The sequence below is a fragment of the Pteropus medius genome, unplaced genomic scaffold (assembly GCF_902729225.1).
Source record: "Pteropus medius unplaced genomic scaffold, Ma_sr-lr_union100, whole genome shotgun sequence".
Classification (NCBI taxonomy): domain Eukaryota; kingdom Metazoa; phylum Chordata; class Mammalia; order Chiroptera; family Pteropodidae; genus Pteropus; species Pteropus medius.
Genome location: NW_024342471.1, coordinates 3201305 through 3213541, shown reverse-complemented (window position 1 = coordinate 3213541; position 12237 = coordinate 3201305). Strand labels below are relative to the sequence as shown.

The 12237-nt window shown below is 46.5% G+C and overlaps 1 protein-coding gene and 1 long non-coding RNA gene across 8 annotated transcripts in view; one reads left to right on the top strand and one right to left on the bottom strand.

Annotated features, from left to right (window-relative positions):
* MAVS (mitochondrial antiviral signaling protein) overlaps positions 1–3379 on the top strand; it is a 12314-nt gene extending 8935 nt beyond the window's left edge. For all 7 annotated transcript variants that reach the window (XM_039863795.1, XM_039863799.1, XM_039863802.1 and 4 more), the window contains 2 exons: positions 308–825; positions 1737–3379. In XM_039863795.1, the coding sequence (XP_039719729.1) occupies positions 308–825; positions 1737–2183 (965 nt within the window). In that variant the 3' untranslated portion in view covers positions 2184–3379. The remainder of the gene's footprint in view (positions 1–307; positions 826–1736) is intronic.
* LOC120603440 (uncharacterized) overlaps positions 1–10917 on the bottom strand; it is a 12733-nt gene extending 1816 nt beyond the window's left edge. Inside the window, exon 1 of the long non-coding RNA XR_005653011.1 lies at positions 10333–10917. This is a non-coding gene — a long non-coding RNA (uncharacterized LOC120603440). The remainder of the gene's footprint in view (positions 1–10332) is intronic.
* Positions 10918–12237: the final 1320 nt, after the last annotated feature.

Genomic DNA, 12237 nt, shown 5'->3' with positions numbered 1-12237 from the left:
CTCCTAGAAATTATTAGGGAGACAGACTATTTCATTCTTGTGAGAGAACAGCCTTGGGCTATAGGTCAAGGACTCAGGATAGACAGGCCCAAGGATGTTCCTATTGAGACTTCAGGCCTGGGAGCAGTAACCAAAGGGACTGTGGAGACTTCTCTGCAGGTAGGAGGTTGAGAGGCCTTGATGCCATAGAGGTGGTGTGAGTAGGAGCAGAGGGACCCTTCTCTAGCCCTCTGATCCCAGGGAGACTGTGATTTTCAGGTAACACTCCTGTGGGTCCGTGTTTCCCCTTTTGTTTTGCCACCTGCAGGCCGAGTTTCCAGCCTCACATCACCTGGTGGGCCTGTGTCTCCGACTGTCTCCTTCCAGCCGCTGGCCCGTTCCGCCCCCAGGGCAAGCTGCTTGCCTGGCCCCCCAGTGTCAGTTCTGTCTACTGGCACTTCCTCCACCTCCTCCACTGGCTTGGCCTCTGCAAGGGGTGCTGGTGACCAGGCTAAGGCCGCTATCTCTTCCACTGGGGCAGGGGTGCCCACCAACTCTATGACCACCAGCACGGCACCCTCCAAGGTGCCCTCCCACTCTGCATTTACCAGCACAATTCCATCCAAGTTGCCCACCAGCTCAAAGCCCCCTGGTGTAATGCCCACTAATGTGCTCACCGGTCTGGCACCATCCAAACTGCCTGTCAACTCAATGCGTACTGGCACAGTGCCACCCAAGGTGCCTACTGGCTTGGTGTCTGACCACAGGATGCCCATGAGCACAGTGCCCAGCAAGGTGCCTGCCAACACAGCACCCACCATTAGGAGCAGCAACAGTTGCCTGGAGGTAAGTCCTTACCCCTTCTAGTAGTGACCCAGGCCCCTCCCTAGCCCTGTCCTTGGTTGGACCCTTCCTAGTTTTCATTCTGTTTCCAGCCTGGGCTGGTCCAGAGCCTTTTTGAAGGTGTAGGGACAGCTGAGAAGCAGCCTCATCCAGACCCTACACCATGCCCTTTAGAGTAATAATAACCATTAGAACTCTTAAGTGTGGATACCTCAGGAGGGTCAGGCGTGGTGGGCCACCCCCATTGGTCACGTCTATTAACCCATTTAGAGCTCACAGCTCGCTGGTAAGTTTGCAGCGCCATTTTGCAAACAAGGGAGCAGTGAGGGGTAGAGCAGGGTGGCTTGTGTGCCTCAACACTTTGCTCTTCACCACTGGGATATTTAGCTTGTCCCTCCATGACCAGAGTTTTACAGACAACAGCCCTAGCCCGTCCAGCCTGGGTAGCCGCTCTGATCCAGCAGTGCCCCACTTCTGAGCTGCCCATCTAAGTCTGCACATCTAATCTTATTACTTCTGTCTGCCCAGAAGAACCAAGTCCAGGGGGCCCCTTGGGTACTGTGGCCAACCACTCCATGGCCCTAAGGCCCAGGCCAAATGTGATGCAGGATGGGGCCACACACCACCAAGGGCTCTGAGGGGGTGGGGCTAAGCTCCTAGGCAGGGAGATGGCTGCCCTGGAGGAGGTCACCGCTGGTGCTGTTGTAGCGCCTGGGTCTCCTCCTCCCCTACTGCCTTCCTGTACCATCATCACTGGTTTGAATCCCCAAGAGAGGGTGGCCTCATGGGCATTATGGGCTGGGAATTGCAGGGTTAGGGTATTAGTTCATGCCCTGGCCAAGGAATGGGGCTGCCCAACCTGGCTTGTCCCCTTGCTATCTCCAGTCCCATCCATACTCTTCTTTCTTGACCAGGACACTCCAGTGTCTCCAGTGCCCACAGGTGCCACCGCTGGAGGCAGCTCACCTTATGCAGACAGCAGTTGTGACAGTTTGGGCTTGGAGCCAGAGCTGAGCAAGCCAGGCAGGCTGGAATCCTGCATGAGTAGCCAGCCATTCTCTGGCTGCTCTGCGGACCTTGCCATCAGCTACAGTGACACGTTGGGTGCAGGACCTGACAACGCCCCAGAGGAGAATGAGTACGTGTCGGTGGATGCCCTTAGGTTGCATGTGGTTGAGGCTCCCAGCCCCGACCTCCTAGAGGGCAGCCCCAGGCCACCTTCTGCCCTGCAGCCCCAGGCAGAGAAGCAGTCCCTGTGTGTTGGGACGCCCCCCTGGGTTCCGTGGCTTGGGGTGGCTGTGGCCGGGGTGCTCCTGGCTGCAGTCGTGGCTATGCTATACCGGCGGCGCCCACTTCAGTGAAGCACCTTGGTCCTCCCCGCCACTTGTCTTCCCCAGTACATCCAGCCCCAGCCACGGAGCTGGTCCTGCCCGCTGGAGGCTGGGTCAGAGCGGAGCCAGGGGGCTACAGGCCTGGCCGGAGGCCACGCCACCATTGACAGTCTTGGGAGGCAGCATTTTCGTCCCAGCTCATGCACTCTGCAGCTCTCTCAGCTTTCTGGGCCCTGGGCTGCCCTGCGTGTGCCAGACTTTGTCCGCCCAGCAATTTGGATTATTGCCCTTGTCCTCTGGAGGAGGTGCCTCCGTCCAGGCCTTATCCCTGTTTGCCCGAGCCCACGAATCAGTAGGTGCTGCTGGAGGGTGCAAGGAGTCAGCAATGCCTCCCATCCTGCCCTGGTCCCTGGCAGTGGACAGCGCATATCTGGGGTAGGGGACCCACAGGACCTTGCTCCTCACTCCTAGTGGCCAAGCCTGAGCCCACTGCCCTGGAGAGCACCCTGGAGAGCACTGGAGCTGCTTATGGTCCTCTGCCTCTTTGGTTCTCCACCCATGCAAGGCTGGGGAGGAGGTCTGGAGGTTCCTGTGGACCCTGGGGAAGCCTGAGGCAGCTGCTGGTGCTGAGGACACCCTCCAGAGCTTCTTTCCAGCCTTCTCACCCCTTTCCCTTTCCTTCTCTCCTGGTCCCCATCCCTATGAGAGCTGTGGAGGGGACCTTTGGGACAGAGCTCAGGCCAAAGTTTGTTTTTCAGTTCCACCCCTTCCTGGGCTGTGTGGCCTGGGCAGAAGATCAGATTTCTCTGGTCTTACTTCCCCATGTGGACTACGAGTATTATAGCTCATCCTTCTCTGGGTTCTTCTAAGATTGAAGCATACAGGTGTTTGTTAAGTGACTGGCCCAGACCAGGTAGCCACTAAATGCTTCTCCCACCTCTCCCCTGTCCAGCCTGGTAGAGATGAGGGCAGGAGAGGCACAGTGCCCAGTGGGTAAAGGTACAACTCTGTAGTATAGGGTGGCCGAGGTCTGCATTCTACTCTGCCTCTCTCTTGCTCCGTGCTCTTAGGCAAGGCGTTAACCTCTGTGCCTGTATTTTCTCAGCTAAATAAGTAAATAGATAAGTATGTATATCTATCTATCTATCTATCATCTATCTCCTGGTGTTGTTGTGAGAATTAAATGAATTTATCTACATAAATCTTTGAATGGTTCCTGGAATTTACTAAGTGTGGGAGACATGTTATTATCACTATTCAAATTGGAGGGGCTGGAGAACTTTGCAACATCTTTAGACTCAGAGCCTACTGCCTCCCCCACTTTTATTTGCCCCTTACTTTATCCTGTGCTTTGGGGATTTGTTGGGGAGTGGGGAGAAAGGCACGTCCACTGGGGCAGCTGTGCAGGGTAGGGGCTGGAGTACCCCCCAGCACCCAGATGGATAGGGGGTTCTTTTCAGGTGGCCATCTCTGGACAAGGGGCATGCACAGGAGCGTCAGGAGCTGCTTCCACTTCTGGGCTCCACAGGGGTAGGGACTACAGCCCTGGGGAGACATTAGGTGGTGAGAGGTCACTGTGGCCCACCCACAGGCTGTCAGCCTGCAGGGTTCTGCACTCCGTTTTGGCTGCTACAATCTTTCTTTGCCCTGCACTAGGGGACTTCAGCAACCTCTACCTTTAATTCCCTCTACCTCTGGACTTCTCTTTGACCCTCATTTCAAACCCAGTAACCTGTACCTTGAAACCAGGCGTGGTCCCTATACAAGCTGTCTGAACAACTTCCATCACCTTTACTCTTTACCTGCCCTCTGTGCTTCCACCTCCCTCGTAGTTACCCAGGTCAGTGAACAATTCATACACAGGTGCTAGTTTTAATGTGTTTCCCTCCCAGGGTATCTTTAGAAAAAAGTGTCTTAAGAAAGCAACATGTAGCCCCAAAGAATGCTATTTAAGTGGTGGGATTTCAAGCACAGTGACCGGTATATAAGATGGCACTAGGCTCCTGGCCCCAGCCCGGCCTTTAGCCCAAGGTGAAGTGTACCTTCCCCGATGTGTGGGAGATACCTTTGGGTAAGGTGTGTAGAAAGTGTTCAGGGACCTACCCAGCACTTTTCAAATTATGCTACCCAGAGTCCTCGCCTTGGCTTTCATTGACTGGCATCCGTCTTTTGGCTATTGTCAACCTGAAGACCTCTAAAATGCCAGCTTCAAGCAAGGTTGGGAATTGGCTGGTGTATCGAGGCCTGTGGCCAAGGGAGGGCTTAGGGTGGTTGATGAGATGTGTCAGATCTCGGGATTACTGGGTTTGGAGCGTGGCTCTTAGCTGCAGGTTGTTGCATGTAAGAGGGAGCCCAGGTTACCCTCACAGCCATGGCCTGGGTGATGGAGGCCAGAACCCAAGGAGGAGAGGGAGGGCCTCCACCTCCAGCGGTGGGCCCAGTCCCCTATACTTAGAGACTTGGGGAAGCACACTTTACCTTGGGCTAAAGGCTGGGCCATCCTGGGCTTGTGTCAGACTCACTAGCAGCCAAGATACATACATATAAATCTCTTTCCACCTTCTCTACTGCTGAAACATTTCTCTCAAAGCTCCAGAGCTGCTGATGCTTCTCTCTCCCTGGGAAACACAGTGGACCTTACTTGATGACCTACTGAAGCCAGACCAATGCCATACCTCACTTTATTTCCTTTCTGGATGTGCTCAGGTCTAATCGGATTTAGAGAAATTTTTAGTCAAAGATCAGGAATATGCCCTTTACCCTGCCAGGCCTTGGATATTCATAGCTTCTTTTAAGAAACATTTTTGTTATTGTTATGGCAAACTTTCAAACACACACAAAAATAGAATATAGGAAAAAATATATATGAAATACATATATAAGAAAAATAAAATAAGAACCCCTATGTGCCCACCACCAGCTTCAATAATTATGGACTGAGGGGCAGTCTTGTTCATTGCTGTCCGATTCCCCTTTTTCTATATAGGTTCCTTTTGTAAGAGAGTGAGGGGTTCAGAAAACCAAATGGCAGACTTGGGTGGGGACGATTTTGTGGCAAAAGCCCTCTATTTTCTCTAAGGCAGCATTAGGCATTCCCCTCTTGGTTTCTTGGTCTCTGTGGGTGACATCCCACTTGAACCAGTTCAGAGTGTGAGCAGCACTGATGTCCCTGTCTTAGGAAGAGGGGACCAAACGAGGTGCCTCCATTGACAAGCTCCTTGGAGGTTCTGGCTTCTGCCCCTGTCTCAGAGAGGTGACAGTTGATGAGTATGTTCTGTGGCACTTTGCCCCATTTCACCAGGGGCCTCCTCTAGGCTCTGACAGACCCCTTCCAGCAGGCAGAAATGCCACTGGGCTGGATTCAGATTCCACAGCATGGCTCCTGCTCTCATGGGAGTCTCCTAGGGATGGAGTCATTCAGGCCTTGAGGCCCTTGCTTTCTGCCAGTGCAACCGCAAAGCTGATGGCCAAGAATACACCACCCCCATCTCACCCCCGGGAAAGTAGTGTCCAGGGTTCCTGTTCTAACCTGGGCTGGAGGCAATAACTCTCTGTAGATGAAAATCACAATTCTCCTGTGCTTACCCTTCTGCTCTTTTTCCTATAGCCCAGGGCCGTGAAGGTCACATGTACTGTTGGGCGTGGTCACCCAGCATTACTCATTCCTGCTGCTGCTGCTAACAACAGCAGTAACTAAAAGGGCTACCACTTACCCTACGCTTCACTGTGTGCCCACTGTGTGCCCGGCTAAGCACTTTAAATATATATTAACTCCTTTAATTCTCACAATGTCCCTATGAAAGGGGTACCATTATGACCCAATTTACAGCTAGTCCTCAAGATTGGATGGGAGGAAGGACTGCCGGGGACAATGCAAGGGAAAACTGACCTTTGAGCCCCAGACCTGGTTGTTCTCTATGCCTATGACCCATAGCTGATTGGGTGTCTGGAGCCCAAGACCCAATTTTAAAGTGAGATTTCACACTAATACATCCCTTCTTAGTGTGCCAAGATCTACCACCTGCTATAATAGTGTAATAACATGAAATATATAATTAATATAGTCTCAGGGATGTTATAACAATATGACTACAATCATCGTATTTGTGGTAGGCTCAATGGCCTGAGGCTGTATGAGGCAGGGCAAAGAGCACAAGCCTTAAAAATGCCAGGCCTCTGGAGGTCAGTTTGTTCAACAGACATCATTTATTAAAAGGTTTTCCTGTATCAGGTCTAAGGCCTTAAATGAGGAAGACACTTGCATATCCTCCAATAGTTGGGGATGGCTCAGGAAGTGTGGTGGAGACAAACAGGCTTTCATATCATCATTTTATGTATTTGTACAAAATTTATTTTGTACCTACTGTGCGCAGAGTGCTAGAAAAGGGCTCGGAGACCCAGAATCATAAAGCAAAGACTCTAAGAGTCCCTTTTTACCACCTATTGTCTCCAATACAATAGTGATGGTCTAGAGCAGCAGTCCCCAAACTTTTTGGCACTAGGGACTGGTGCTCGTATGGGAATTGAATGCCTGATGATCTGAAGTGGAGCTGAAGCTATGATGCTAGAGCTGGGGAGCAGCTGCAAATACAGATGAAGCTTTGCTCGCTTGCCCTCCTACTGTGCAACCTGGTTTCTGGCTCCAGGGTTGGAGACCCCTGGTCTAGAAGAGTGTTCCTGAAGCATGGGTGGGGGTAGGAAGAGAAACGAGTGTTGTTTTGATCAGTTATATACTATTAATAATTATCACAATCTAGGAAAATAGTAATACTAAAGAGCCTATAGGGAATAAGAAAACTATTAAGTATAAATTTACGAAGACACTCAGCAGAAAGGCTAAAATGAAAGGGTCTGATAAGATCAAATGTTGATGAAAATATAGAACAACTGAAATTCTCATGAACTTTTGGGGGAATGTAAATAGGTATATAACCTTTTGGAAAATGCAGTACCTACTAAAGCTGAACACATGCATAACCTGTGACCCAGCAATTCCACTCCTGGGTATGTGGACTATAACAGAAACGAGCTTATATCTACCATGAATGTTTCTAACTGCACTGTTCATGATAGTCTCAAACTAAAATCAACCCACATGTCTATCCACAGTAAAGAGGATATGTAAGTTGTGGTAAAGTCACAGAGTAGAATACTAGCATATAGCCGTGAATATGAATGAACATATTGCTACACACAACCACAAAGACACATTTCACAGACATGACACTGAGCAAAAGAAGTCAGTATACACAAAAAAGTTCGCACCATATGCTTCTGTTCATATAAAAAGTACAGAAACGAGCAACTGAGCCCTGGTGTTCAAAGTCAGAATGGTTACCTTTGGGAGGGATAGAACCACAAGGGGCATTCTAGGGGGTGACTCTACCTCCTGATTTGGGTGTTGGTTTCATGTGTATGTTCAGTTTGTGGCCAGATTCTCTCTTGGACATATGGAAATAAACTAAGGTCACCCAAATGAGAACAAACAGAGACTGTTTATTCAGAAATTGCAAGAAAGTCAGCCATTATTCATGTGCATTTGGCAGGGAGGGACTCAAAGGCAGGAAGGCAGTGGGAAAGCTTTGTGGTGAAGAAAGGGAGGCTTCAAGTGTTTGCCTGGGACCCTGAAGTGGGGTCTGACTAGAAGAGGGGCATCTCTGTGATTGGTTGGGGAGCACATTTGGCTTTCTCTGGTTGGGCCCGAGTTGGAAGAAAGGAAGGAGTGGCTGGAGATTGGGAGGAAGCTGGCAGACATTGACATCGTCCTTATTCTAGGTCTATTATTTATTGCAGAGATTGTGGTTTGGCTTTCCAGACCGTTTACTGCCAAGGGTTCTGTCAAAGTGCTTTGTCACATAGGGCCTGGCCATTGTCCATTTGTGTAGTAGGTCTCTAGAATATGGGCTCTGAGAGGGGCTTTCCCTGCTGGAATAGGAGGTGAGCATATACACACTTCCTCCAGCTCCGAGTCCCTCCATGGGATTAGTAGTGCCACGGTGAGGATGAGGCCAATGGCTAGAGTGCTCTGCTCCAAGTCAAGCTCCAAGTCATTGCTTAACTACTACACCTGCCAAGGTTCTTTTCTTCTTTAAGGCCTGGCTGAAAGCTCAGCTCCTATTGGAAGTCTTCTTTGATTAGAATCCTTTCATTTATTAGCCTTCTTAAATTCCCATGGCTTAGCTCACATCCTGCAGTGTAAATTCCCATTCCTTGCCTGCATTTAAAAAACCTACACTAATATTTTCTTTCTACTTACTCAATACTTACCCATATAAAACAACAAAACCAAAAGTAAACCCCGTCCTCAAACCTACAACTTCTTATTGAAGTAAAATATACATACTGAAAAAGGTACTCAGAAGGGAGAGCTGAGAAGTGAGAAGAGAAAAATGGGAGGGGATAAAAAAGGTGAAGAAAGGAGGAAGCCCTGGGTTCTACTTCTGTGTCCACAGCCAACTCCTGGCATCCCTTACCATCCTGGACTCACAAACCTTGAGGCTGGGTGAAGTGATATCAAATCCTTCCTCCTCCACACTTAGTCCTTGAGTGTCCTTGGCTCAGACTGACACTGCATTGGCTTCCTCCCCCTCCTGCCCCTCCTCCACCATCTGCAGGTGCCACTGCCTTACCATCCGAATCACTAGCAATCAGACGCTGTCTTGTATTTAATCAATTTGCTTGTATTTAACATAACAAAAAAGAAAAAAATCTTTTCTTTATTACATGCAGCTGGAAATCAGCTTCTCGCTGGAGGCTTATCTAAAAGAACTGAGAAAGGGAGAAGCTGGTAATTGCTGGAAGAATTACTTTTTTTCCTACTTGCTGTCACGATGTCCTTAGAATTGTGAGTCCAGTGACAGACAGTCTTTTGCAGTATTTCTGCTGTCGTTACTTCTAGATCTAAGATCTTTTAACATTTCCTTCATTCTACACACTGTTATGAGGCTCTACCATGGCCAGCTGTCTGCTCATGAACGTAAATAGAACTTTCAATCTGGAGGGCTTGTTCTGGACCTCTCCCCTTTTCCTCCCCTGCCTTAACTCTCAGGAGTCTTTTATTCAGACACATGCTCCTCTGCTCTCAGGAATGTGGCAGGATATCATCTTCCAGGCTGGCTCAGTGAACTAAATTCTTCCCACCCAGTCCAGGTGGGTCAATCACCCCTCTGATTTTTCAATTTTCTTATAATCTCATCTCTAAAACATCTTTTAATTGCACAGGTAGTACATGAACAGGTGCTTGCTATAAAAAATTAAAATTCTACTTTAGTTATATAGGCCAGAGTTTCTCAAACTTCAGTATAGGCACAAATCCTCTGGAGATCTTGCTAAAGGCAGATGCAGACTTATTGAGTCACTGTATTTCGAAGAAATCTTTTTTGAGGATAGACAAAGAACAATAATTGAAAATGCCCTTCACTCCCTTGCAATCCTTTTCTCTTTTCGGGGGATTTGATAGACATCATTCCTTACCTTTCTCTATTTACTTCTGTGCCATCTGATAGCCCTAACTTAATCCCATTCTTGGCTTGGGGCCAGGACACTCTCTGAGGTCCTGTTCATAGCAGTGGGGTGCAAGGCCTTCTGGCTCCCAGCCTCCTCTATAGCTCCCTGTAGTTCCCCACAAAGCATGTTGTCAAGCTTATAAGTAGTTCATATGACAATCCAAACAGTTTGGTCATTGTTTCAGTTGGTTGAGGACCCTCTGGTTCTGAGTATTTTTCCACCATGTGCATGATGAGCCACCCAAACCACTGATGAAATGGAGAACAGGGCAAAGCCAGAGCTAGAGTCCCACACAATGCTGCTCAAGACCATTGGCCAACTGACCTCATCAGTTGACCTCATCATTAATCAATTAATCAGCATTCTACTTTCCCTACACTCATCTAATGGTTAAGAGTATACATAGCACAACCCCGATGCAGGTATAGCTGTTAACTAATGCTGCATGAGAAATTATGCCAAAATTTAACAGCTTAAGACAACACATTTAATATCTCACTTTCTGTGGGGAGAGATTTCAGGTGCAGGTTTGCTGGGTCCTCTGGCTCAGGGTCTCTCATAAGGCTGCAATCAAGGTGTCAGCCAGGCCTGCAGCCATCTCAAGGCTCAGTTTGGGGAGGGATTTTCACTTCCAAGCTCACTCATATGGCTGTTGCAGAATTCAGTTACTTACCAAATTGTTGCTCTGCAGGCCTCACTTCCTTGTTAGCTGTTGGCCAGAGGCTGCCCTAGTTCTTTGCCACATGGGCCTTTCCATAGGGCAACATACAACATGGCAGCTTGCTTCATTAGGGCAAGCAAGAGAAATAGAGAGTGTGAGAGCAAAACAGAAGTCAGTCTTTTGTAATTTAATCTTGGAAGTGACATCCCATAATTCTTATAAGTTGCACTCAAGGGACAATTTACTAGGAACTGGGGATCGCTGGTAGCATCATTTCAGAAGTTTTCTATAGCAGGAGGGAATTTGGCCCTGTCCTGTAAAAATGACTTATGTATTTATTCTTTGACCCAGCAATCCCATTTCTAAAAATCTAAGACAAAGATACATTGGCAAAAATGAGTGATGTATACACAAGGCTAATCATTATGGCATACTTTGTAAATAGCAAAAGATTGGAAATAAACCAGTTGTCCATCAACAGGACACTGTCTAAATAAACCATGGTATCTCCATATTGGAGTGCTATGCAGTTGTCAGTAGGAATGAGAAATATCCATATACTACTATGGAGTGGACTCCATAATGTTCTGCTAATGGAAAAAATTGAAAAAAAAATGGATATAATATATATATAATATATATAAAAAATATATATATATATTATATATATATAATATAAAGATAGTTTTTATTTTGAAAAGAACAAGTGAAGTTTTATTTAAGAGTTGAGACTTGGCATCCTGTGTGACTCTATTGGGAGAGGACTCTTGGAAGCTTGGGTCTGGTTTCCTCTGGATTTTGCCCCATGCAGCTTTTCCCTTTGCCAATTTTGCTTTGTAGCCTTTCCCTGTAATAAATCTTAGTCATGAGTACTACTAAAATTAAAAATAAGAGTTGAGACTGGAATCTCTTGTCTATTTCTATGGAAGAGTAGACAAAAAGCTAATTTAAAAAATGGTTGCCATAGAGAGAGTGAGGGAGGAAAGAGTGGAGGGTTCAGGGATAAAAGCTAGATTTCTCTGGATATACCTTGTTTTATTGACTTTGGAATCATGTTACTATTTTCCATAATTATATAACAAAATTAAATAAAATATATGCAAAATCCCCAAACAAGAATCAAATAATAATAAAAAAAAGAACCCAATTGTGTATTGATGACTGAACTACACAGAGGAGAATTATTTCAAATGACTTTAAAGCACAATAATTTTATTTTTCATCCCTAGTGCAATGCATCCTAAGGACAAAAAGAACAAAGAAATCCTAAATAGTATTTAGTAATCCTATTGTTGGTAATAATATTGGTATTTTTATTCTAAAACTATTATCTATATATTTAATGATAAAGCAAAAAAGTAGTGAATGTTATTAAGAACTTAGATTTTTGGGTAAGATAAAAGAGAAATACTAAAAAAAGGTAAAAACTATAAGTGTCTAACCAATGTACTGTATACTTGAAAATAAAAAAGATAAAAACTGTAAATTTAAAAATGAATGGAAAATAGCAGAAGAAGTTTACGATATAGTTTTATCTTTAAAAATATATTTTCTAGTTCTGTTCACCAAAAGAGCCTGAAAACAATGAACCACCCAGTATCAGTGAGCACTCCTAGTGTGCAAATTGTGGCCTTTAAATACCATTTTCCATAGAAAGAAACATTTACTCTTTGGAGAAATGGCTGATTCAAGATCTGGGCAGGAAATTTACAGAATCTGGGCTGGAAACTTGTCAGACCAGAGAAAAAGGAAGCTAGGACTACTAGAGTCATGTTTAAATGACTAGGAAATCAATCTAGAGGGCGTCCATTGGCCCAATATGGGACAATTTGAATATCAAAAAGAAGAGTGACTCCAGTGGATTGAAATTCATCAAACATGTTTCTACAATGCATGAGTTCATAATAATACTAAAAA